This window comes from Canis lupus, chromosome 13, assembly GCF_011100685.1.
Source record: "Canis lupus familiaris isolate Mischka breed German Shepherd chromosome 13, alternate assembly UU_Cfam_GSD_1.0, whole genome shotgun sequence".
Classification (NCBI taxonomy): domain Eukaryota; kingdom Metazoa; phylum Chordata; class Mammalia; order Carnivora; family Canidae; genus Canis; species Canis lupus.
The window spans coordinates 35,540,404-35,565,574 of NC_049234.1; the positions used below are offsets into that span (position 1 = coordinate 35,540,404).

At 45.4% G+C, this 25,171-nt stretch overlaps 1 protein-coding gene across 1 annotated transcript in view; it reads right to left on the minus strand.

The window, feature by feature from the left end:
* TRAPPC9 (trafficking protein particle complex 9) overlaps nt 1–25,171 on the minus strand; it is a 544,705-nt gene that overhangs the window by 346,825 nt on the left and 172,709 nt on the right. The window contains 1 exon segment of the mRNA XM_038555604.1: nt 23,388–23,512. Within this exon segment, the coding sequence (XP_038411532.1) occupies nt 23,388–23,512 (125 nt within the window).

The following is a 25,171-nucleotide window of genomic DNA, read 5'->3' on the forward strand; positions in this document are numbered from 1 at the left end:
TGACAGCACCATTGCCTTAAAATTTTAAAAAGTCACTGATATCAGCAAGGATACAAAACATACAGGTAGTACAGTCAATGCACAAACACAGATTTTAACAAATATATAAAAACACGAATCGAAAACCATGAATGAGCACATCTTTCCTGATCCTGCACGGGCTGCCCCTTCCTAGAAGTAACCTCTCCCTCCTCTGAGCTCTAGAACCCATTACTTCTCAGTGCTGCTCTTAGAAACTCAGTCTTCTACGCTCCGCCACATGGTCCTTTAAATTCACATCTTCTAGCTGTACCTCTAACTGGACCCCTGCTCCTGCCAGAATTCCAGCCCAGGACAGGCCATCAGTCTCCAAAGGCACAGCACTCCGAACCAGTGGTGGGTGGCTGCTACTGAAGGCAGGGTTCCCCCTTGACCCCCGCTGCCCTGCACGTGCAGCCTCCCCACCAGGCACGCCCTTCATCTCTTATAATCCTGGAAGAGTGCTGTCTCTCGAGTCTCCATCTTTCTGCCTGCCCTTTAAATGAGGACACTCTCTAGGGAGCCACCTTTGCTCCTCTTTACTTCTCTATTCATTCCAAAGAATCACACAACTCAGCCACTGTCCACAGCCAGGACCCCCGACTGATAATCAGCAGCCTCCATCTCTCTCTAGAGTTCCAGCTGAATTGCCTCAAGAGGACACATCCACCTGGATGTCCAACAGGTAGCCCCAAAGGCCCTCTGCCACCTGCCCGCTCCCATTGTCCCTATCCCCAGTAACAATCTGCCTGCTTCTAGAACTGCCCCCCCATACACGCTACTATTTTTCAACCAAATGCTTCTCACATCGATCCCCTTCCCACCACCCTCACTAAAACTGCCCTATGCAGACTGGAATCACCTGTGCCTAGGCTTTCCCAACAGCCTCCTAAATGGCCTGACACATGTGTGGCACATTTGCTGAAAGAAAACTGGAAGGAATCACATTTTCCTGATACTCTCAATACCTGCTCTGACCATGTCACTCCCAGAGGGCCAAAAGAGTGGATATGTAACTGCTTGCTTACAAAGTCCTGCAGGCTCACTATTTCATAAGGTTAGCCCCTGTCCTCAAAGTGTTATCACTGTGAAAAACTAGCAATCTAAGCATCAAACAAGTGGAATCCAGGTATAGTTCTATTGGATGGTGACTTCACATATGCTCACAAAGGGTCATTCATGCAGCATGGAGGGGCTTAAGATAGAATTTTAGTGGGACGGACAGAGGACTACATTGCTCATAAAGTATGATCTCATCCATATAAAAAGATGTGCAGAGAAAAACAGGGAGGAAATACACAAAATGATCAAAGCACTCAGGTCTGGATAGCAAGATTATAGGGACTATTTTGCTGTCCTCCTGTACATTTTCTTAACTTTCCAGATTCTTCTTACAAGGAGCATTATTTTTATAAGGAAAAAATAATATGCACAAATAAAAGCATAAACTCCAAATTGTTTTGCTTTGCATGTGCAGCTCCCAGCAGAAACTCTCAGGTTCCTCTCTCAGACACAAACTCTCCCTCCTCAGATTTCCTATGTGCCAGGCTGGAAGGATGGCCGGGCTCTGGAGGGCAGGTGTGTGCCCCCCCACACACCTGCCTCATCTGTCATGGAATCACCACCCTCAATGGTCCATTCTGAAGCACAAACACTGATGTCAAGACTAGAATTGAACTGAGAAGCCTGAAAAATCAGAGCTGATTCTGGTGAGAAACCAGAGAACACTTTACTGAAACCCCACAGAAAATAGCTAAGCACTGGGATGATGAGCCAACTGGAATCCCAAGCAGGTATGAACTGGTTCAGGGACGGGGCCCAGCTGCCCAAGCATACAGAAGCAGAGCCAGTAGCGAACCAGATCTCTGTTGAGAAACGGTGCTTACCCTACTTCACAAAGCCATGTCGTGGAGAGAAAGCAGCAAAAAGTTCCACAGAAAACAAGACTACTGGCCTCCTGTCTTTACTGCTAAACAGAGATTTGCTATTTTGAGAAGCAGATTTATCAAAAACAAAACAAAAACACCCTCAGCCAACTGAAGAACTGTCTCGGTTCTGTGCCCAGACTTTACCAAAGGAAGAAGGTCAAACGTGTAAACACACAGATTAAGAGAAGGTGGAGCAGCACCTTCAGAGCCCTGCAGTAGGGCTTCCTGCAGGTGAGCCGGGTGCCATTCCACAGGTGAGCGGCTCTCCAACTCCTGGCTTCTCAAGTACTAGAGCCATTCCCCCTACAAACCCCCATTCTCAAAGAAGCAGAAGCAGCAGTCTCTTCGAGAGGCTGAATCAGCTGGTAGAGAATTGGGGGTGGGGGGGGCTCTAAAATTCTCAACACCCGCCCCTTCTGAGGCACTAGGGCATCTATCACTTTGGCCACTAGGAGACAAGGGAGAGTACCTCAGGGAGGGCCTGCCTGCTAGATGGTTTCTTGGGCATTTTCTCTGTTCTCATAAAAATTCAGGAGTTGGGGATGCCTGGGTGGCTCAGTGGTTTAGTGCCTGCCTTTGGCCCAGTCCGTGACCCTGGAGACCCAAGATCAAGTCCCACATTGGGCTCCCTGCATGGAGCCTACTTCTCCCTCTGCCTGTGTCTCTGCCTCTGTGTGTGTGTGTGTGTGTGTGTGTGTGTCTCATGAATAAATAAATAAAACCTTAAAAAGAATTCAGAAGTCTTCTACCTCTGAAACTAATAATACACTATATGATAATTAACTTAAATATTTTTTTAAATTCTGAGATCCTATTTCTGCTTTACAAATGAAGAAATTGAGGCTCACAGAAGCTCAGTAACCTGCCCATGGGTAACAGACAGGGCACACCCTGAAACGTGAACCCAGGGCTACCATTGGTCCCATATTCCCTCCAGTAACACTATGCTGCCCAGGAGGAGGCATGTGGAAAGGCCACAGGTTGAGGGCAAGGATCTGAGCCTCCTCACTTGCACCCCCACCTACATGACATGAAGGCACTGCTTGCTTCCTGGGACTAACCTTCCTATAGGGAGCTGAGTGTCAAACACTCAGGACTGGCACAAGGATTAATGAGATCAGAGAAATCTCTCCTCTAAAAATGTTAGCATCTTGGAGCTGTGGTTAATCCAAAGAATCTAAATCAACTGTGTTCATTTGCAATGCCAGCTCTCAACCCAGGCTCCTTAAATGAGCTCTAATTTGCAAACCCAGATCCAAGCAATGAAGGCCAGCATGCCAGGTAAACTGCCAAGCCGCAGGAAGCAGTTTCAGAAGTTCAAGCAACTTCACATGAGGCTCAGCTTCAGAACCTAAAAACCCTACACTCTAAGGAGGTTTGCTTTAAGTACTAGAAATAACGTGCGTGTACTTGTCTCACAGGTAGTCATTACTAACCATTTCATTAATAACAACTAGTCACCACTACTTATTAGGTATTTTTCCTATACTTGCCACAGAATGGCTGTTTAAATCTAGCAGAGGTAAAACAAGTATCCTGCCGGGAAAAGACAGGTCTCAAATACCTCTGCCACAATATACCTCTATTCCCGAGTCTCTTGGAGGAAAGTTTCCAAGTAAAAACATTTCAAATCCCTGGCTCAACCATCTAAAATGTGAAAATATGTTCCAAAGTGACTTTTTAATGGAGATCTTGGTTATTCCCCCAGAGGAACAAATTCAAATTACACTCTTAGTGCTAAGGCATTGATTCTTGCAGATCTCAGTTTAAAAATCATTAACACAAATTTAACCCAAAAGGGGTGACCTACCTTCAGGATAGGGCGCAGCTTCGTGTTATAGACATTGCAAAGTCTACCTGAGTCAGTTAAATATAAATCTGCAAAGTTGAACTTAAAACATCTAGGACACAACTATTTTTCAGATCACTGCCAAGTTTAAGGAGTTCAGATTTGAACCAGAAAAAGAGAAGACGAAATTTTTCCACAAAGCTCTGTGAGAGCAGAATCTTTGCACTTTCAGAAAAAAAAAAAAAAAAAACAGCTTGTTCGAGAATTTTGATTTCCACTAGGACACCCAACTAAAAGTTGTGAGGCTGGCCCAGGGCAGACAGAGTGTGTGCTTTGAGATCAGGCAGCTGAGCTTCCTCCGAGCTGCACAACCGTGGACACTGTTGCTATGCGTTAAGACCACCACAGTTTGCTCTCAAGGCTGTTCTGAAAATTAATGATGACGTACGCAAAACCATTAGCACAGAGACAAAGCTGGCTCCTGATACAGGAAGGCTAAGTGGCTTTCTCATTTTGCAAAAGGAAAACACGGAGTCTAATCCTGTCTCCAATGTACCTGGTGCCACAAATTCCACTCCCAGGGGTGATATATCGTTCTAACCCTGGGGCTACCAGAGCAAACTCTCTTCTAAGGTCTGTGAAGGAAGCAGCGGAACAGGCATTACCCTTCCCATTTGGCGGATGAGAAACCAGAAGCCCAGAGTGGCACAGTGACTGCCCCAAGGACAAAGGAATCCAGGAACAGAATTTGGGTTGGAGCCCAGGGTGGGTCTTCCTCTTCATCTGCAAGTGGGACTCAGCCACCCTGGTATCAAGGACTCTCCCGATAAAACAGTGATTTGGGTTTTAATTTCCTCTCTCCTTACCAGACAGGTCAGAACATTCAGGTCACAGCCCAACCCTTTGGGAGATTTTATGAGTTTCATGTTGCTTTTTAAAATAGCTTTATCTCGGGATGCATGAGTGGCTTGGCGGTTGAGCATCTGCCTTTGGCTCAGGGGCGTGATCCTGAGGTCCTGGGATGGAGTCCCACATCAGGCTTCCCCTGCAGGAAGCCTGCTTCTCCCTCTGCCTATGTCTCTGCCTCTCTGTGTGTCTCTCATGAATAAATCAGTAAGTCTTTAAAAAAAAAAATCTAATAGCTATAATTCAAGAGAACTATAAAAGAACAGAAAAGAACAGAGAAGAAAAAGAAAAATCAGTATTTGTCATGGGGGCAGCAGCACAGGCTGAAAACAAGGAAGGTAGGTGGCACTGGAGCTCAAGAGAGTCCTCCCTGAATCTTTCCAGACACAGGAGATGAACTGGCCTGTACCTGTTAGCACACCCAAGATCGAGGTTCAAGAAACAAGAGAACATGGGGCACCTGGGTGGCTCAGTGGTTGAGCATCTGTCTGCCTTTGGTTCAGGTCATGATCCCAGGGTCCTGGAATCAAGTCCCACATCGGGCTCCCCACAGGGAACCTGCTTCTCCCACTGCCCGTGTCTCTGCCTCTCTGTGTGTCTCTCACGAATAAATAAAATCTGTATTTAAAAAAAAAAAAAAGAAAAGAAACAATAGAACAGTACTTTTCCTTGAAAATCCATGCAGTGAAAGTAGAAGGTCGCATCTGTTGGCTGGTCTTCACAACTCCACAGAAGCCAACCCCCACAGAGAAGTGGCTCACCACCCTCCTCAGGACATACACAGCATCGAGCATCTGACCTGGGGCACCATCATCCACCAGAGACAGTTCCTGAACGGCAGGGACCATTTCTTTCCTCTGGTGTTCTCAGAAGTTGGCAGAGAACCAAGAACATTCTCATATTCAGCAAATGTTTATTGAGCACATTCAATGTGCCAGACACCGCTAGAAACGGAGGGTGTGACGGTGAGGACACAAGGCACAGCAGGCTAAATGCTATATCAGAAAGCCGGGGGCAATAGGGTGCACACGAAGGCTTCCCGGAGGCAGAGGCCAGAAATACTGAGAAGGAAGGAGCCGGGAACCTGGGGACTTGTGTGGGTCAGCTTCTCAGAGCTCAGTAGAAAGAGGGTTCCCAGAATATTCAGGTACCCCAGGGATACTGTTAAAATGCAGATTCCAGGGACGCCTGGGTGGCTCAGCAGCTGAGCATCTGCCTTCAGCTCAGGTCATGATCCCGGGGTTCTGGGATCAAGTCCCACATCGGGCTCCCCACAGGAAGCCTGTTTCTCCCTCTGCCTGTGTCTCTGCCTCTGTGTCTCTCATGAATAAATAAAATCTTAAAAAAAAAAAAAAAAAAAAGTAGATTCCAAACTCAGGATGCCTGGTATGGGACCAGTCTTTACTTCCATCTGGCTCCCAGGAGAGAGGGACACTCTTGGTTGGTGAAACATACTTTGAGTATGTCACTTTGAGTACAAAAATGCAGAGCATTCCAGATACACATTCCAATCCACACCACAATCCCATGAAATGCATGCTACCTTCTGAGTAATCTACCTGGAACTTTGAGGACTCGCCTGATGTCACACAGTAGGTGGCCAAGCTGGAACTAGAATCCAGGGCAATATAACCCCTAGAACCCTTATCATCCTCATCCTGTCATGTTGTTTCCAAGAGAAGTCTGCCCCAAGCAATCAATTAAGAAGGCAAAGCAAAGCCATACATATAAACAATTCATCCCGAAGTCAAAGGTCAATATTTTGCATCATCTGCACCACTGCCCACATCCATAAATCTTAATTTTATTGCACACCTCAATTAAACTTTTCAAAATGCACCCCAATATGCATGTACACTTCAAAATACATACAAAAATATTCAAAAAGATGAGACAGTAACTTCGGAAGACAATGACCCGAAACTGAGGGGTAAGAACCAAGGGAACTGCACAGAACGCTCTGCTCCACTTGGCACAACTTCTCATGGGGACCCAATGACCACAGATCAGACACCGAGGATGGACGGTGGGCCAGGCTTCTCCCTGTTGGCGAGCGATGATACAGGTAAGCGCTACGACAAACCCAGTTGGGCCTGGATCAAGTCACACATAAGCGTGAGCTTCTGCTGATGCCGAAGAGCTGCTCCCTGAAGTGGATGGGTAACTCCATGAGTGATCATGTGGACACATGGGCTGGTGCGCGCACACACACGTATTTCCTAGCTCTGTCCTCGAGGGGGCCCAGCAGCAAGGCCATGCCACGGCAAATTCTTACAGAATTCCCAAGAATTTCCAGAGCTCCCTGTCAACAGAAGTGAAGCCTGACTCCCATTTCCCTTCTCCCCACCCCGAGAGCCAGAGCTGCACACAAAGGGACTTGCTCCCAGCGAGTCCAGTGTGGAAGCTCTGTTCCAGCAAACCGTACTCTGGCCAGGTGACCGAGGTCACACCATCAGTGATATACGTGATGAGAAAGGCACATCACCTCTCTCTCATTGTGAGAAAAGCAGCAGAGAAACCTGAATCCAGGAACATTCAACAAAACATCTGATCACTACTCCTCAAAACTGTCAAGGTAGAGAACAAACAACGACGGAGGAATTGTCACAAACCAGAGGAGACCTGAGGAATAACTTCACCTGGTATCCTATCCTGTGTGCGATCCTGGGACACAGAAAAGACAGCGGGGATAAACCAGCGATGCTGAGATCTTGCTGTGCCAGCGCCAGATGTGAACAGCAGCGGAAACTGATAAGAGACACATAGGAACGCTCTCCTATGTTTGCAGCTTTTCTGCAACTTTCCCTTCCTTCTAAAAAAGGTGTTTTAAAAAGAGGGGACAATATAAAATCTTGCATCCCAATGACTTCTCTGGGCGCCACTGTTAGATCCCTGCAGAACCTTCTAATACCTCCAGAGGCCAGCAAGAACGAGAGAAGCAGGTAGGAGCTGAGTGCCAGGGAGAGGGGGCTATGGCCTGGAAAGCACAGGCCTGGTCTAAAAGTGTCCAACACAAAACATTCTGAAAGCGCTGTCGGGGCCCAGCATAAACCCGCAGGCTACATTTTCCAGCCCGCTGAGTGCCAGCGTGCTTCCTCTAAATGGATGTATGGCTGCTGGAGACTGCAGTGTCACGTTGACGATGGAAATGCTTCACATTTATGCAGTTGCAGCATGTATCTTTTGAATTTTTTTCATTAATATTACGCCTCGTGTTGTACAGATTGTTTCTTGAGGGAAGTTTTCTATTTCCTGGCTACATGCTGCTGCCCTATGGTCCGGCCAGACATAAAACAAAACTCCTGGATTCTTCCAAGGACGCTTCAGCTGTTTTGTTTCTTACCACTCAACTGACACTTGACAAATGTCTTTTTTTCTTCCAGAAAGCTGTGTATACTGCTAAGAACAGCTCTGACGATCCAGGACAGCGCTAATTTCACACATTGGATCTCACTGTCATTTATACCTTCTGGCAGATGACAGGTCCTGATATTTAATGTGAAAATACAGTCATACTTTAACAGAATCATTTTGATGCTGGTGACACATCACGTTTGACTCCCATTCAAGAGCTTATCAAAGGGGGCACCCAGGGGAGAGGAATGTAGCAGGGATGGAAGGAGGCCCGGGGAGGGGACAACAGGCAGCCTGGAGAAGGCATGCCTTACCCTGAGGACACCCGCATGCAGGGACAGATCAAACAAGATCCGGCAGCGCTGGGAGCCAGTACGAGGGACAACATGTACCCACTAACATAACACAACACCATCAGAGCCATGGTGGAGAGGGAGGGCCTTGAGGGCACAATACAGAAGCTTCCAGCACCACGGGAAGGACTCTGGACTCAGCCTGAGTTCGGACACCAACAATACCATTTAGGAAAGGTCTGTGCCAAGGCTCAGACTGCCCATTCCACAAGGAGACAGCCAGAGATTACACGCTGTTGGCCACTTGTAAAGAGCACATTTTATGTGAAGCATCCAGCACGCTCCTTGGATGCATTAATTTTCTGCTGCTGTGTAACAAATTACCACAACCTTCACAGCTAATAGTTCCCCAGGGGAAAAGGCAATTTGAACAAGCTTTAAAGAGGGTACCTGTCTCCATTGCTCTCCTAGGTCTTTGGAAATGTCAGAGAGCTGGTTTATAACTTGCCCCCAGTGCATCCCAAAACACGGGCATGTCTCTGCTCTTCTGTCCTGTTTCCAAAAGGAACTCCAAATTTCCATTACATTTTCACTTCTGAGCTACCCTCTGGGGAGATGAGAACTGGCATCCTCGGCTGTGCAACTGAGAGAGATTAGCCACTGGGGTTTGAGGCAGCGTGTCTTCAGCAACCTCCCCACCAGTGCTCTGGACCAAGTGCTCTCAGCCACCAGAGTGAGAATAGAATGCTCTCCTCTGGGATGGTTGTGAAATTGAAAACAGAATTACTGAGAGAGCTGAGGTGGGCAAATGGATGAGGTTTCAGGAGTACATAAGCAGGGGTGCCACTAAATTTCAGAGTGACAAGAATAATGCTGAGCTTCCCACCATACCAGGTGCCGTCTCAATGGTCCACATCAATTCTTAACTCTCAGCCATCCCATAAGATTGGTATGGGTGTTATCTCAATTCTATAGATAAGACAGAGGACAGAGAGCTAAGTAACCTGCCCAAGGTGGCACAGCTAAGCAAGTTATGAAACCAACATCCAAGCTCCTAAGTGCTGCTTCTCTGTAGACCAATGAGATTTGTATTAATGGTAAATAGAATAATTACATTTGGCAGGACTTTTAAATAAAATTTCTCTCAAATGACAAATGCATTCTCAAAACTATCCTTAGAGAAAAATAAACACATATTGCCCACCAGGGGTGCCTCGGTGGCTCAGTTGGTGAAGTGTCCGACTCTTGATTTCAACTCAGGTCATGATCTCAGGGTTGTGAGATCGAGCCCCACATCGGGCTTAGCACAGAGTCGGCTTGAGATTCTTTCTCTCACCTCCCTCTGCTCCCCTACCCATTCACACTCTCTAAATAAGTAAATAAAATCTTTTAAAAAATATTATTCCCCACTGAAGTTTAAAGGAACAGAAATGTAAAATAATTTGCCTGAGATCACAAAGCATAAGGAATGAGACTTGGACCCAAACACAGTTTAGACTCCAAAGCCCCTATCTTTCCACTCTATCAAATTTCATCAATATCTAAAATTTACACATACACATACACACACACACACACACACACACACCCTGACCTCAGGGTCCAGTTCTGGAACCTTGAAGCTCCACCTCACCATCAGCCGATAAATATTCTCCTCCCCTTCCCCGTTCAGGTCCACATTCTGGGGATTTACATATCCACCTGTGTTTCCCCCAAGACCCAGCTCTTTCAGGGCCAGAAGCACACCTTGTCATCTTTGTATATCCTTTTGGCACCCAGTAAAGCAGCTGGGAAGGTAGACGTAGATCCTGCTACTATAAATACTTGCTAAAGAGAAGAAATACTCCATTCATTTGCATGTTTAGGAAATGATGTGGAGTAAGGTGGGAGCAAGTAACTGGTCCAAATGAGAGCATGAATTCAGAGTGGAAACAGTGACGAGTCTCATCAATGCCAAACAGAGGTTTGATAGAGAGAACTGGATACAGAGTCAAGGATGTGAGTGCCCACTCTGCCACCAGCTAGCAGTACAGCCACTCTGACTCCCTCAGGCCTCATTTTCCAGAGGAATAAAATAGGCCCAATATCCCCTGGTCTGGGACAACCCTTGTAACAAAAACAATGAATATTTCAAAGATTAATGAGTCATGTCAAAAGCACACAAGAAAACTAACACCAGCCAAAGCAGGGACATAAGCAATCAGAATAATGGCTGTTAAGTGGATCAAAACACATGGAATCCATGAAAACCATGAGTCTGTAACACTCTTCAAAAAAGGAGTGGAGAGAAAGAAACCTGATTTCTCACCACTGGAAGAAGTTTATAAACAATTCCTTAACATGAAATTAAAAATTAAAAGGAAAACGGAAGCATCTAGTTTGTTCCTGGCAGGCACTGTATTTCAGAGTAATAGAACAGCCCCCATAGTTGAGCTAAAAGTGCTACTTTACAGGAGAAGGCCACTTGATCAAAGTAGAGACATAATACAGAAAAACATTTCATAAAATCTTAATGACATTAAGTCAGGCAAGGATAATCAACTGATTTCAAAACCATTAGACGCATGATTGATGCATCTGTATTACTGTTCAAGCACCAACATGCAGAATATTCTCTAGTGGCAAGAACATGGTAGGCTCAGACCACCATCACCCTGTCCACGGGTCAATCTCAACCTGATAGAGGAAAGCCAGATACTAGATGTCTCAAATGTGATACAATTTCAAGTACCAACTTCAACTATGAAGCATTCTAGCCAGAAATGTTTCATGTGAATCCATCAAGCCTTTACATAAAATTGGCAGTTTCCAGGAAATCAGGATAGAGAAATTAAGTAACGCTGTGGGGCGGCAAGTAGACAAATCCAGAAGGTAGGACAAATGGCTCAGTCTCTTCAACAAGCATTAAAAAAAAAAAAAAAGTGCTAGATTAAGACATACAAGTAATAGACTGACCAGATACAATGAGTGGTCTCAGACTATAGTCTAGTTTGGATTAATTAGTTAAAACAGAACTTGGGGATCAAATGGGGCAAAATTTAATATCTTCTGTATATTAGAGGCAATGAAAATTTACTGAAATATAAAATGGAATGGCACTAATTGAACAAAGTTCTAAAATACAGTGGCCTAATTTTGATCTGGGGATAAAAAAGAATAGGTATCCAAGTATGCCTGCCCAAGTATTTGTGCATGGGATGTTCATGAAAACACAACACGTATCCACACGTGAACATGAAAACAACCCAGGAGGATACGCACTCTGGTTTCCCACTGGTGATCTCTGGGCCATGGGGAAGTGCGACTCTATTCCTTTCCTTTCTGCTTATCTCAACTGAATTACTGAATTACTTTTTGCTGGCACCATTTCTATAAAGACAAAAAATGTCCCTGTGTTTGAAATGTGCCCGTGCTCCACTAATCTCCCGGTATTGGTCAGCTAGATCAGAACGGCAACAGTGCTAACAGCCTAGGCCTATGTGAGGGCCTACTGTAGATGACAACTGTCACCTGGGGCTTTGTGTGACAAACTAAGTTCTCTTTCAGAAAGAGGTTCCTTGGGGGGAGGGTGAGCGCAAGGTAATTTGATGGAAGAGAGAGGTGGGCATTTGAAAAAGACCAAAAGGATGCAGCTGGAGGCAGGAAGGCTTGACTGAGGCAGTGGCTGTGAGTGGCCACAGAGGAGCACGCTGGCATAGGGGCAGCTACAGGATGCTGCCTGGCTGACTGGGTCCCAGGAACGGTGAAAGCATCACATGGGAGGCCAGGTTGAGAACAGGAAGAAACAAGAGAAGACCTCTATTATCACACGTCCATCAAAGGGGGAGAGGGGGGAGGCACCTGGGGAAGTCACAGTACCCACAGTGGCCAATCTAGTGAAAAGGTGGAAGGGGAGGAGGACAGCAAAGACAGAGCTCATCATCAGGAGAGTCACAGATAAGCCCAGAGAAAGTCTCCATCAATATGCTGAGAGTTTAAGCCAGATGCTAGGGGTTTAGGAGAAGAGCATGAACAAACCCATTAGAAAGAGCTCATTAGGGATCCCTGGGTGGCGCAGTGGTTTGGCGCCTGCCTTTGGCCCAGGGCACGATCCTGGAGACTCAGGATCGAATCCCACGTCGGGCTCCTCTGCGTGGAGCCTGCTTCTCCCTCTGCCTGTGTCTCTGCCTCTCTCTCCCTCTCTCTGTGTGACTATCATAAATAAATAAAAATTAAAAAAAAAAAAAAAAAAAAGAAAGAGCTCATTAAAGAAATTCAGAAATCCTCTACAGAGGAAGGGAAAAGCAAGTACGAACACTCAAACTAGATGCAGAAGTGATCACCGTAAGTAACAATTGTGACCTCTGCTACTATGACCAACGCCAAAATGTTGTGGTCTACCAAATTCTTAGCATCACCAGGGCTTAAACAAGCTATCATCGGTATACAGAAGATACAAAAGTTATCAGAAATGTGGTAAGTTACTTGATAAGCACAAGTTACTGAAGGAACAAGCTTCTATCACACAATACATCCGAAGTCGCATCCGAAGGCCACTGCCAACGTGTTCATTTATTTTATCACTGCAAGAAAATGAACCCCAAACTATACCAGCTACAAAGAGCAAAAATATCCATCAGTAAGAGCATCTATAAAAAGACTGCTATGTAAATCTCATTAATATGGAATGTTGTTTAAGTGCTGGGATCCAGAGGCAATCGTAAGATTACTTATTTAAATTCTAAGACAGTCTAAGCCCCTTTCTCCGTGCTCCCCACTTCTTCCGACCTCCTTCACCTTCCTCACTGATCCTGCACATCTGGTGTCAGACTCATTCCTCAGTACTTCCTAGGTTTGAAGCTCACAAGACTATGTGATGAGAAAAGCAACAACTCCAGTTGCTGTTACACATATTACAGTAGGATGACCTGCTCATGCCCAGAGTCTACACACTTAAATAAGGTTCTGGGTTTAGGGTTCCAGCCCCACATTCCTGCCTTGCTTTTCCCCGGGCACCTTTTAAAATAACACTCAGAGTTGAGCCCCAGAAAAGTGAGTGACCTCTGTCCCAACCACCTTATGAGTAGAGTAACAGGTGCTCAGACCTGCTATCTCCTGCTCGCTTGTGACCTGGGACAGAGGACTGCCCTTCAACTGGCTCCGAGAATCCCCAGGAGTGGCACCATTAATCACAACCTGTGAAAATGCCCAGATTGGAGGCAGGCAGGTTTATGGATTTCCTAGATGAGGGTTTCTGAACTTCCCCCCAAATAAGCATTTTAATGCCTAGATTTAATTTTAATTGTATGCTTCCATTCAGATTTTATCACAAATGTTCACGGAAATGCCTTCCCAGGAATCCAGGGATATAGTCGCTGAGGTCCCTCACACGGAGCTGAGTACTCAACACTTGCTAACCTAGGAGCCCCTCGAGGAAGGTCAGATCTGTTCTTTTTTTTTTTTTTTTTTTTTTGTAATTCTTTTTTTTTTTAATTTATTTTTTATTGGTGTTCAATTTACCAACATACAGAATAACCCCCAGTGCCCGTCACCCATTCACCCCCACCCCCCGCCCTCCTCCCCTTCTACCACCCCTAGTTCGTTTCCCAGAGTTAGCAGTCTTTACGTTCTGTCTCCCTTTCTGGTATTTCCCACACATTTCTTCTCCCTTCCCTTATATTCCCTTTCACTATTATTTATATTCCCCACATGAATGAGAACATATAATGTTTGTCCTTCTCCGACTGACTTACTTCACTCAGGTCAGATCTGTTCTTAAGGATACTTACAGTCCTGTCCTATAGACCATTAAGAAAACAACCACAACAACAACAACAACAACAAAAGCTATTTTAAAAACACCAATATTCCATACCCTAAGGCAGCAGTCCTCACAGCAGGGTCCCCACACCAGCAGCTACTGAATTACAAACTCTGCCGGGGCAAGTACTGCTTTTAACAAGTCCTTGGGTGATCTAGATACGTGCTCATATCTATGAAACAATTCAGCATATAATTAATAGCAAAAGGAATTGAGAGAACATAGAAACTTTTTTAGAAGCTATTTCAGGGCAGCCCGGGTGGCTCAGCAGTTTAGCACCTGCCTTTGGCCCGGGGCGTGATCCTGGAGTCCCAGGACTAAGTCCCACGGAGAGCTCCCTGATGGAGCCTGCTTCTCCCTCTGCCTGTGTCTCTGCCACTCTCTCATTAATAAATAAAAAAAATATTTAAAAAAAGAAGCTATTCATTGTCTTTTTTGCTCATTTATTTGGCATTCACTGAGAGCCTACCACATGTCAGTCCCCACCCCAGGAGCTGAAAATGCAAAAATTAACAAGGGATCAACCTTAACTTTAACTATCAATGGGGGGAAATAGCTCGTGTATAATAAAGGCTTTGGCAGTCGATGATCTTTCTTATGTTTTGAGGCTTACAACACTAAGTGATGAGAAAAGCAACAACTCCAGTTGCTGTCTACACATCTTACAGTAGGATAATCTCCTCATGCCCAGAGTCTGCACACTTAGACATTCCAAACAATATGCCAACCTCAGTACAATGAACCGTCCATGGCACAGACTACCTACTTCCCAGGACAGCACCTATGGCCTCTCTGCAGAAAGGCCCTTCCTTGCTGAAGGTTCTACCCAAACCAGCAAGCAGTCCTCATTCCATCTCTGCCTTTGCTTTCCAGAGACCATTTTTCATAACCTGACATGTCTATTTACTACTTGTCCTGCCCCCCCCCCAGGAGGTAAGCTCCAGGATGTCATCTTGTGTGTATGTGTACGTATGTACACACACATATCCTCCACCATCCAAAGCTGGGCATGTAACAGTCATCCAATGAATAGGGTGGATAAACGGTTACAGGGGTTCATGTGAACAGTGTCACCATGGCAGGATGAACGGTTACAGGGGTTCAGGCAAACAGTGTTACCATGGCCGGCAGAAGTCCCATAGGTGTTATGGAACCTCAGGGAACTTTCTTCCGACTTCTCCTTAACTTTTGTTTCAGAATTCCACATGCAGTAGACTCTTCCACTTCCCCTGCTGCTGAATTTCTTATTAAGTTTTAGAGGTGTTGAGCAGATTAAAGGATTCCTTGAAGCTTTTATGCTTTACTTTGTAGAAAGAAATTCTGTCTAACTATTACTGGGACAGATTAGGAATAATTTGGAACTGAATTGGATTGGCCATTTTGTAAGCTTTTCTTATCTACCCAGGCTAATAGCAGGCACTTACCTCCTTACAACAGCCCAGGAGGAAGTCTTATTATCCACATTTTTATAGATTGAAATGGAAGGTCAGATAGGCAAAAAGCTTATACTCACTGCTCTATAAATATAGCTTAAATCAATAAAGAATGTTTTGTGCTCCATAATAAGTTCAGAGACTTAGAAATTATACAGAGAGGCAGCATGATATTGTAGAAATAGACCAAGCTCTGGATTCAGACATATCGGGCTTTGAATTTTAACTTCTACTGTGTAACTACTTGCCCTGGGGCATGTTACTTAATCTTCCAGAGCTGGTCAGAGATTTCCACTTGCATACTGTGAGGTTGGGAGCATGAAGGAAGTAATCTGTAAATACCGCTCAAAGTGCTAAATCTCCCCAGCGTCACATCCCAAGACACTCAGGCCCGCACGCTCCATGCCTGCTGTCCTTGAGCGAGTCCATGACCACAAACCAATGGCCTAATACGCTTTCTCCTGCTAGATGAAGGGAGCTTTAATTCTGCTGCCCTCGAGCCCCAAAAGGTTCATGGAATCCTTCCTCACCTATAAAACTGCTTGAGAAAAATATGCTGTTTGCATAACATAGCAAATGTACTCAAGTTAAAAAAAATAAGTTTCTTAAGCAGATCCTTCCAATCAGTCCACTTATAAACACAATTACTAAAATATAAGAGCACAGGGAGAACTTTATGAACATCCCACAGTTCTTTAGATAGTTTATGGTTCTTTATTATAAAAGCTAAACAATACAAAATATTTAATATGATGTAAGGTATCACCTGAATGTTTTGGGATTCTGAAGAATCCCAAAGTTAAACCTTACTATGACTGAGAAGAAATTAACTTTACAGTCCTGCTTTATGACACAATGAAAATCGCTTCAGAGAAAACAGAATTCCCATGGAGAGGGAATATTTGAACTAGTAACCTAGACTATTTGGATCAAGAGAAATTTACTAAAGGCTGAACACTGTGCCAGGTGGCAGGGACCACCCTGCAGCCATGGGGAGCTTATAGTTACAGGAACTTGGAGAAATAAACACCGAATGACAATAAAGGTGGCAGCAGGTGGGGACAGGGAGGGAGTGCCTGGCTCTACCTGTGGGAAGGCTGGACAGAAAAGTTAACAGCAAAGCGTGGCCCTCAAAGATGTTTGGGTACATGCCCAGAAACAAAGACATGGAGCAAGGAGCGGTGTGAGGAGGCACAGCTGCCCTCCGGGGAATGCACCATCAGCGTCACTTCTAAGCACAGAGGGAGGTGAAGGGGTTCCATACGTGCACCTGCTCAGGCTGAGGAAGTGCCCTTCTATTTCTAGTTTGCTGAGACTTTTATCGGAAACCGACACTGTACCTTGTCAGATGCTGCTTCTCCATTAAGATGCTTGCATAGTTTTCCTTTTTTGGTTTGTTGATATGAAGAACTACATTTGTTGGCTTTCTAGTGTTAAACCAACTTCACATTCCTCAGATAAACCCTATTCATCGGTATTTTACATTCTGATGAATTGAATATGCTAGCATGTAACTTAAAACATTTACATCTGTGCTCAGGAGCCTTCGCTGCTGTTTTCATCAACTCTCTGTCTGCCTTTGCTACCAGGGCACTGCTGACCTCGCAGAATGGATCAGGAGTATTCCCACCTTCAAGCTCCCTGAAAGATGAGTTTATGTAAAATTCCTTTTAATCCTCCTTTAACGCTTGGTGAGATGCAGGAGTGAAACCATCTGGGCCTAGATTTGCTCTGTGGCAAAGGTTTTGGCCAAAAATTCTATTCCTTTATTGGACACAGAAACAAATACTGAGAATAGCCCTGTCTGTAAGCTCTGCTGTGTTGGGTCTTCCAATGATTGGGTCTAATTCATCTCAGTGTTCAGATTCAGAGGCATCAAGTTGCTCACGACAACTTTTTATCTTCCACCCCCCCCCCCCCCCCCCGGTTGGAGTCTGTATAGTGATGTCACCTCCTCTGCTCCTATCTTCTATCGTGTCTTTCTCTCCCATCAAGCTGGCATCAAGTTAGTAATTTTCATTCATTTTTCTCAAAGAACAAGCTTTTCGTTTCCTTGTCTCTTTTGGGGCTTTGCTTCTGACTTCATGGTTTTGTGCTCTGATCTTTATTTCCTTGACTATGGTTAGCTTAGTTTCCATTTTTCCTACTTTCTTGACGTTGAAATGGGGGTCTTTTGACTGAGACCATCCTCCTCCAATGCATGTGCCCTAGAAAACACTGCATTAGCAGCAGCCCACAGACACTACTTGTGCTTTCATGTGTCAAAATACTATTTTTATTTTCTCTTCTTTGGCTCATGGGTTCGTTGTGTCATTTTGTTTCCAAATGTTTGAAAAATCCTCAAAGATTTAGTTATTGGATTCTAAGTTCATTATTGTCAGAGAACATACTTTCCAAAATGATCTTTTTAGATCGAGATTTGTTTTGTGGCCCTCTTTATCAGTCCCAGCTCCCCAGAGAAACAGAACCACAGAACCAAAAGACAAAAAAATACCTCAGAGGTGGGAGTAGCAAGAGATCACAGCCAGCCACGTGCTGCCGAGACATCAAGGCCCTGGGCCCAGGGGGCTAGGGATCCAGATGTGCACACCCAGTACCATCGAAGCTCCACAAGGACAGCCTCCCATGGCTCCTGTGTTCATTTCCACTCCAGAGCGGCCTCCCATGGAAGATGGGGGAACCAAACTGCATCTGGCCTCCTCCAACTGCATACTCACTCCACTCACCCAGGAAGTGCCTTCCCCAAAATGGTCAAAATACATGTTTGTGCATTAGTTTACTCAACAACTACTTCTAGAACACTTGCTATGTGCCAGGCACTCTTGTAGGCCTGGAGACAGGAGAACAGAAGGAGGAAACCCCCTGCTCTGGCAGAGTAGACATTTTGGTGAAATAGTGAACACATTCAACAGAGAAATGGTGGGATCCCAAGGAGCATGAAGGCAACACGATAGCAAGTGTGTGGCACGACAACAGAGCAGAGTCTCTGCAGAGGTTGTGGCCTGCAGCGTGTGCAGGGGAGGGAACAGGTGAAGCTGGGAGGTGGGGCCAAGCCTGGCAAGTCCACACAACAGAACACAGGCTGGTGCAGTAGAGATGGGCAGGATCCAGGCTGGGGGGGGCTCTGCTGCTCCCTAACCAGGAAGGACCTGGATGAGCCTTCAGCATACATTTCCACCCCCCAATGCAGGCAAGCCCCAGCATTGTTTCCTCTTCCCCCAGCTGCCTGAGTAGTACTCCAACAGCTCTTCACCAACAACCAAGCAGGAAAACAGATTTTTCTCCCCAAATTGCAGGTCAGGAGACCAAGGCTCGGGTGTTCTGAGTGCACGATTGGGACCTGGGATGGGTTGGGTAGGGTGTCAGCAGTGGAGAGAACATAGGAAGAGAGGGCACATGAGCACCAGCCTTCTAGCTCAAACCCAAGCTTGCACAGAAAGCAGCCAGCATGATACTCGGCTCCCAAGGGAGTCGCCCACGGTGAAGCTGCCACTAGTGTGGCTGTAGCCAGTCTGCCTGTTCTCTGGGATTTCTAAAGACAAGCTGTTGTTGACCAGCACAGGCATGTACCAACAAGCTCCCAGGAACCAGATTTGCAGAGAGCCCAAAAGCAGGCCCAATCACCCACCTTCTTGTAGACCTTGGTTTGGTTGGGACTTCCAAAATGTTTTCCAGCAGACCCTCAGCAGCATGAGGTGTTTACAGAGTAATGCTGGAGGTGGAGGGACGGGCACTTTTAGCAGCCAGAGCACACATTATAAGGGACGGCTGCAGCATCAATAACTCTGTCCCCTGCCCATCCCAGGCTGCTCCCTTTCAACTAGCAGGACTCATTTAACCAAATCTTCCTTTTCTTTTAACATAGAAGAATAAAGTCTGTTATTATTTCCTGATTTGCTCCAGCTTTATCCCCCCTGCCAAGCTCTTACATGAGTTAAGCCTCTAAGGTGGATGATTCCATTTCACAGATGGGGATTTGAGGGTCAACAGAGGCCACATGTAGAGCCTGGCTTACAGGAATATTATCTCCAACATGCAGACATTTCACACACGTCTTTTCTCAACCCTAGAAATCCTTCACAAGGTGTGCACAAAACCAGTCACCAACACGGACAGACATGATCGGGGCTGACAGAGCAGGGGAAGCAACCTTTCTGGGAAATCTCAAGAAACACACAGTGTCTCTTCCCACTTCTGGAGGGGCTCCCTAGAAGCTGCTTTCACTGAATTACTTGTTTCCATGACTACACCATTCTTTGGTGATAATTTTACAGGTTTAGCACATTTCCAATGAGGTCACATTATTCCTGCTTCAAGGAGCAGAACTGGGGAAGAGGTGCAGCGGACTAGGAAGCCCAGGTGGCAGGTGCCCCCCACCCCCAGCATGGGTGCTTCCCACCCAGCACGGGTCCTGTGCCACTCCCTAGGAGGACGACACCACAGCACGGAAGACTTCCCTCCACAACCAGGAAAAACTGTGTCCTTTCCTAGGTTTACAGCTCCCAGCACCACCAGGCCTCTGACAAGCAAGGTGCTCTCCCATGCCCAGGAATGTTCCCATGCACCCCTTCCCCTCTGCCTGCGCTACATGCCTGTCACCTCAGTGCCCTCCTTGGACTCCACACATGGTGCCTGTCCTACTCAGGGTCCAACCCCAGGGTAAGGTCAGTAGAAGGAACGTGGTTTCTGACATTTAATCCACCATCTGCTAATCCTGTGACCTTGGGCAAGTCACATGACCTCCCTCCACCTCAGTTTCCCTACTCACTTAGTAGGGTGTTTGCCCAGGGTGTATACACAGGTGAATGTAAAGCACAGTTCCTGGCCTATAGAACATGCTTCACAAATGTTAGTTCTTTTCCTTCCAGTTTCCTTGATAAGAAACCAGTTGAGGAGGGTCCCCAGGCTCTCTGAGGAAAGCGGCAGAAGTTTTCAGAAGTGGGTGATGGGTACGTGGAAAGTGCTGACACAGGGAAACTGAACTCCCACGTTCAGGGGGGAGGAGGGCTGTTACATCCTAAGGGCCTGGATGCGGGATAAAGAGGAATTGGGCTACCCAAAACATATAAAAAGAGCTTAAAAAAAAAAAAAAAAAAAAGAGCTTATATAACTCAATATCCCTCCGAAAACAACCCAATTAAAAATGGGTAGGAGACATGAACAGACATTCTTCCAAAGAAGACATCCAGATGGCCAACAGATACATGAAAAGATGTTTAATGTTATTCATCATCAGGGAAATACAAATCAAAACTGCCAGGAGATACCATCTCACACCTGTCAGAATGGCTAAAGTCAACAACACTAGAAACAACAGGTGTTGGAGAGGATGTGGAGAAAGGGGAACCCTCGTGCCCTGCTGGCAGGAATGCAAACTGATGCAGCCACTCTGGAGAACAGTGTGGAGATTGCTCAGAAAGTTAAAAATAGAACTACCCTGCAATCCAGCAACTCACACTGGGTATTTACCCAAAAACTACAAAAGCACTAATTCAAAGGGATACATGCACCCCAAAGGGATACATACAGCAGCATTATCTACAATAGCCAAACTATGGAAACTGCCCAAATGTCCAACCATGATGAACAGATAAAGAGGTATATGTCTACGTAATGGAATGTTACTCAACCATAAAGGAAGAATGAAATCTTGTCATTTTCAACAACATGGATGGAACTGGAGGATATTATGCTAAGTGAAATAAGTCAGAAAAAGATAAATACTTTATGATTTCACTCATATGCAGAATTTAAGAAACAAATGAGCAAAGTAAAAAAAAAAAAAAGAAAGAAAGAAAGAGAGGCAAACCAAGAAACAGACTCATAGCCACAGCGAACACACTGGTAGTTACCAGAGGGCAGGTGATGGGGTGGGGTGAGGGGACATGGGGTAAATAGGTGGTGGGGATTAAGAGTACCCTTGTCATGACGAGCACAGACTAATTACAGAATTGCTGAACCACTATATTATACACTTGAAACTAATATAACACAGTATGTTAAATACACTGGAATTAAAATTTCTAAAAAGAGGCATTGGACTGTTCACAAGTAAAATTCAGGACAAAGTACAGGCAAAAAAGGTGTCACAGTACAATGGGTAGGGACTGGAGTGGCGGGTTGTGTCCTGTCAACTGAGGGCCACAGCCCTCCCCTTTGGAGAAGACTATCAACTCATAAAGTTGTCATGAGGATGTAAAAGGACAATTCGTATGTAAGTGCCTGACATTCAGGACGTACTCGGCAGATGGTAACTACATTTCAATACATGTATACTCATCTACATACATTTATCATCATCCAAGAAATGCAATGCATTCAGCCTTGCACCACTCGATTCAAGAAAACACAACTGATGCCACAGCCACCATTACTCAACGTACTGAATAATGACCTCACGGATTTCAAAGCTGTGCCTCCAACTCCAAGAGTATCCATGGGGAAGGCCACATGGCCACATGGAAGCTGAATTGCAGAGGGAGGTTATGGTGCTGAAGCACCTAGGCAGGAAAATCACTAACAGTCCAGGGTTGGCTATCAGGAGGTCACAGGGGATGTCACACCAAAGGGCCCATGAGGACATCAGTGCTCCAGCTTCTCCATCACTCTGTGCCACAAATCCACGGCTTTGTGGTTCCACACCTGCGTCATGTTTCACGCCTCCATGCCTTCCTTCCTCTGCTGGGAAGTATCTTCCCACATCCCAGTCCCCTTGGCTCACAGAGGAGCCCTGACACCCAGCAATCAAGCTACGGTGTGAACACTCCGGTGCTGGACAGCTCCCAGCTATACCAACCACCTCTCCACCACAAGGCCACCAACAGAGAGGACTCTCCCCTAAAACCTGACTCCTGAGCAGCCTGGGTGGCTCAGCAGTTTAGCACCGCCTTCAGCCCAGAGCCTGATCCTGGGGTCCTGGGATTGAGTCCCACATCGGGCTCCCTGCATGGAGCCTGCTTTTCCCTCTGCCTGCCTGTCTCTCTCTCTCTCTCTCTCATGAATAAATAAAATCTAAAAAAATAAAAAATAAAAATAAATAAATGAAACCTGACTCCTTGTAACTTCCATCCACTGACAGGACCTTAGTCAAGAAAAAGCAGCTTATTTCCCTTCTGCCCTGACCTCACTTCAGGCAGCATCCATGCTCAAGATTCACCATACCAGACTCACAACCAGCTTAACCAAGTTCTCCTGATGTGTCTCATCAGTCACTGCCCCTCTGAAATGCTGGCATCACGACTGTATGCAGTACCCCACATGGCTGGACCCGAACACATGCTTACTTGACAAGTCGTCCCGGTGACCTTGCTGCCTGCAAATGCTGAAGTCCCCCCAGAGCTTCAAACTCTAGTTCAGATGTCTCCTATGCTCCTCAGAAACAGTGATCTCTAATCCTCCAGAAGCCCTAAGGGGTATCTCTGCATGGATGTTGAATGCTTATTTTGTCTTCCTCAGTGTGTAGAAACCAATTAGTGGAAGGAACTGCCAAAAGCTAAAGTCTATGGGATAAATACCTGAACTGAGAATGATTAGGCAATAAATACATTTTTCAAATGAACAGGAAAAAAGTAGGAAATCTCCTACTTGAATCGTTGCACTCCTTGACTCAATCCCCAAATTCCCAGTATTTCACAGAATAGAGATTAGTACCAACACAATCAAACACGCATCATTATAACTGCTTTCCAAAACATTCCACAGAATGAAAATTACTGAGAAACCAGCTCTCCCCAAACACGATTCTGGTATCAAACACAGGCTTCCTTTCCTTTCCGAAAGACACCCAACATTTCATCTCCAAAGGCATGGCAGAAACCGAGAACGCCAAGCCACCGAGCAGACGGCATCTGCGCAGGACAGACTCACCTTCACATGGCTGGGGTCGCCTGGTTTGCTGCCTTCAGGTGGGTTCACGGGCTTGCTCTCCACTCGAGGCCTAACGACCTGTCGGAAGGGGCTGCACAGTGGAAAGCCACTCACACTGATTCCATCTAGAAGAGTAAAATTTTAAGATGTTAGCACGCAGATAATATAGGGTATTTTAAAATCTGTATTCCTGAACTTGAATTCAGGCATCAGTTTAGAACAGAAACCAGACAATCTTACATGTGTATCTGTAACTAGCTCAGTCCCCAAAAAAGACTGAGAAACAATGATCAACACATCATCACTGATGATCAGACCATAGTCCTGAGTTATCACTTGCTCTTTCGGTGAAAAGAAACCAGGGCTTCCCAAAGAAACCGAAGATGTTAAGTCAGCGGCAGGAAATGGACAGATGAGCCTGGAACATCTCATTACACCAGCACGTAAGGAAATGGACCAAGACTGGGCTGGTGTCAAAGGCCTCTGCACCCAACTAGAGGGGCTCCCACGGCTACAGAAGAGACAGTTTAGACTTGAAGATAGTGATTGCAGCTAATTGACGCTCTTCAACTAGGTTTAAATCCATAGTTAATAGGTCCAATTTAAATCCCTTTTTAATCCATGTGTTCATAATAATTTTTTTCAAAAAGTAAACAGCCAGCTGGGGAGGATAAGAATCTACTCATTTTCCTGAAAACTGGTATACAAAAGAATCAAGCATTTAAAACTACATTTCTTATATGCACTGCACAGGCTCAATACAAATGATGAGGCAACATACATCTTTATAAAAGTATTCTAACAAAATGAAAAAGAAGTGATAAAATTGGCATGCTATTTTACAACCCTTAGCCCAGGATTTATCGACCTCAACACTACCTGAGATGCAGGGCTGAACAATCTTTACGTTGGGGTCTGTGCTGTACATACAAGATGTTCATCTGCATCTGGGCTCTACTCACAAGGTACCAATAGCAACCTCCTCTCAAGTGGTAATAGCCACAAACTGTCAAATGTCCCTTGGAAAGGTGGGGGCAAAACTGTCCCTGGTTGAGAACCACTGACTGAGGCAATGAGAGTGAGCAAGTTCTAGTATCACAAAAAGAGAAACAGACAGCCCCGGTCTCTTGATGTAAAAGCACAAGACCACCACTGGACTTGCCAGAAGGATCAGAGATGAACCTGATCAAGCTTCTGGATCCAGCTACCATTTTCAGGAAGCGCAGGGGACAGAAGGACAGGTTAAGCCCCACCCACAAGTGTGCAAGCAACAAAACCCATGCTATGGAAAGCTCTTTGGGTCAGATGTTCCCAGTTCTTCCACAAATTACAAGGAAAGAATGGGAATACTTGTACATTAAGAGAAACTAAAATTTGGGCAAGAATAAACCACTCTATCTAGTTTACTAAATTACTAAACACTCAGGATAGTGCTTCTGTTGGGGGTGAAGATGGGGCATGTGAGAGGATACTCAGCCAGTGATGCTCTAGCTTTGATTCAGGTGATAGCTTGAACAGCATTACCTTGTACAACTCACCAAACTATGTTTTATATCATTTTCAAAATCATTTTCATTTTTTATTTTTTTAGTTCCAGTGTAATTAGCATACAGTATTATTAGTTCCAGGTGTACAATATGGGGATTCAAAAATTCTCTACATTCCTCAGGACCCAAGATACATGGACCCTTGATTCCCTTCACATATTTCACCCATCCCCCCATCCACTTCCAGACTGTTTCTAATTTCACAATAAAACGGTTTAAAAACACAAATTTTTTTTC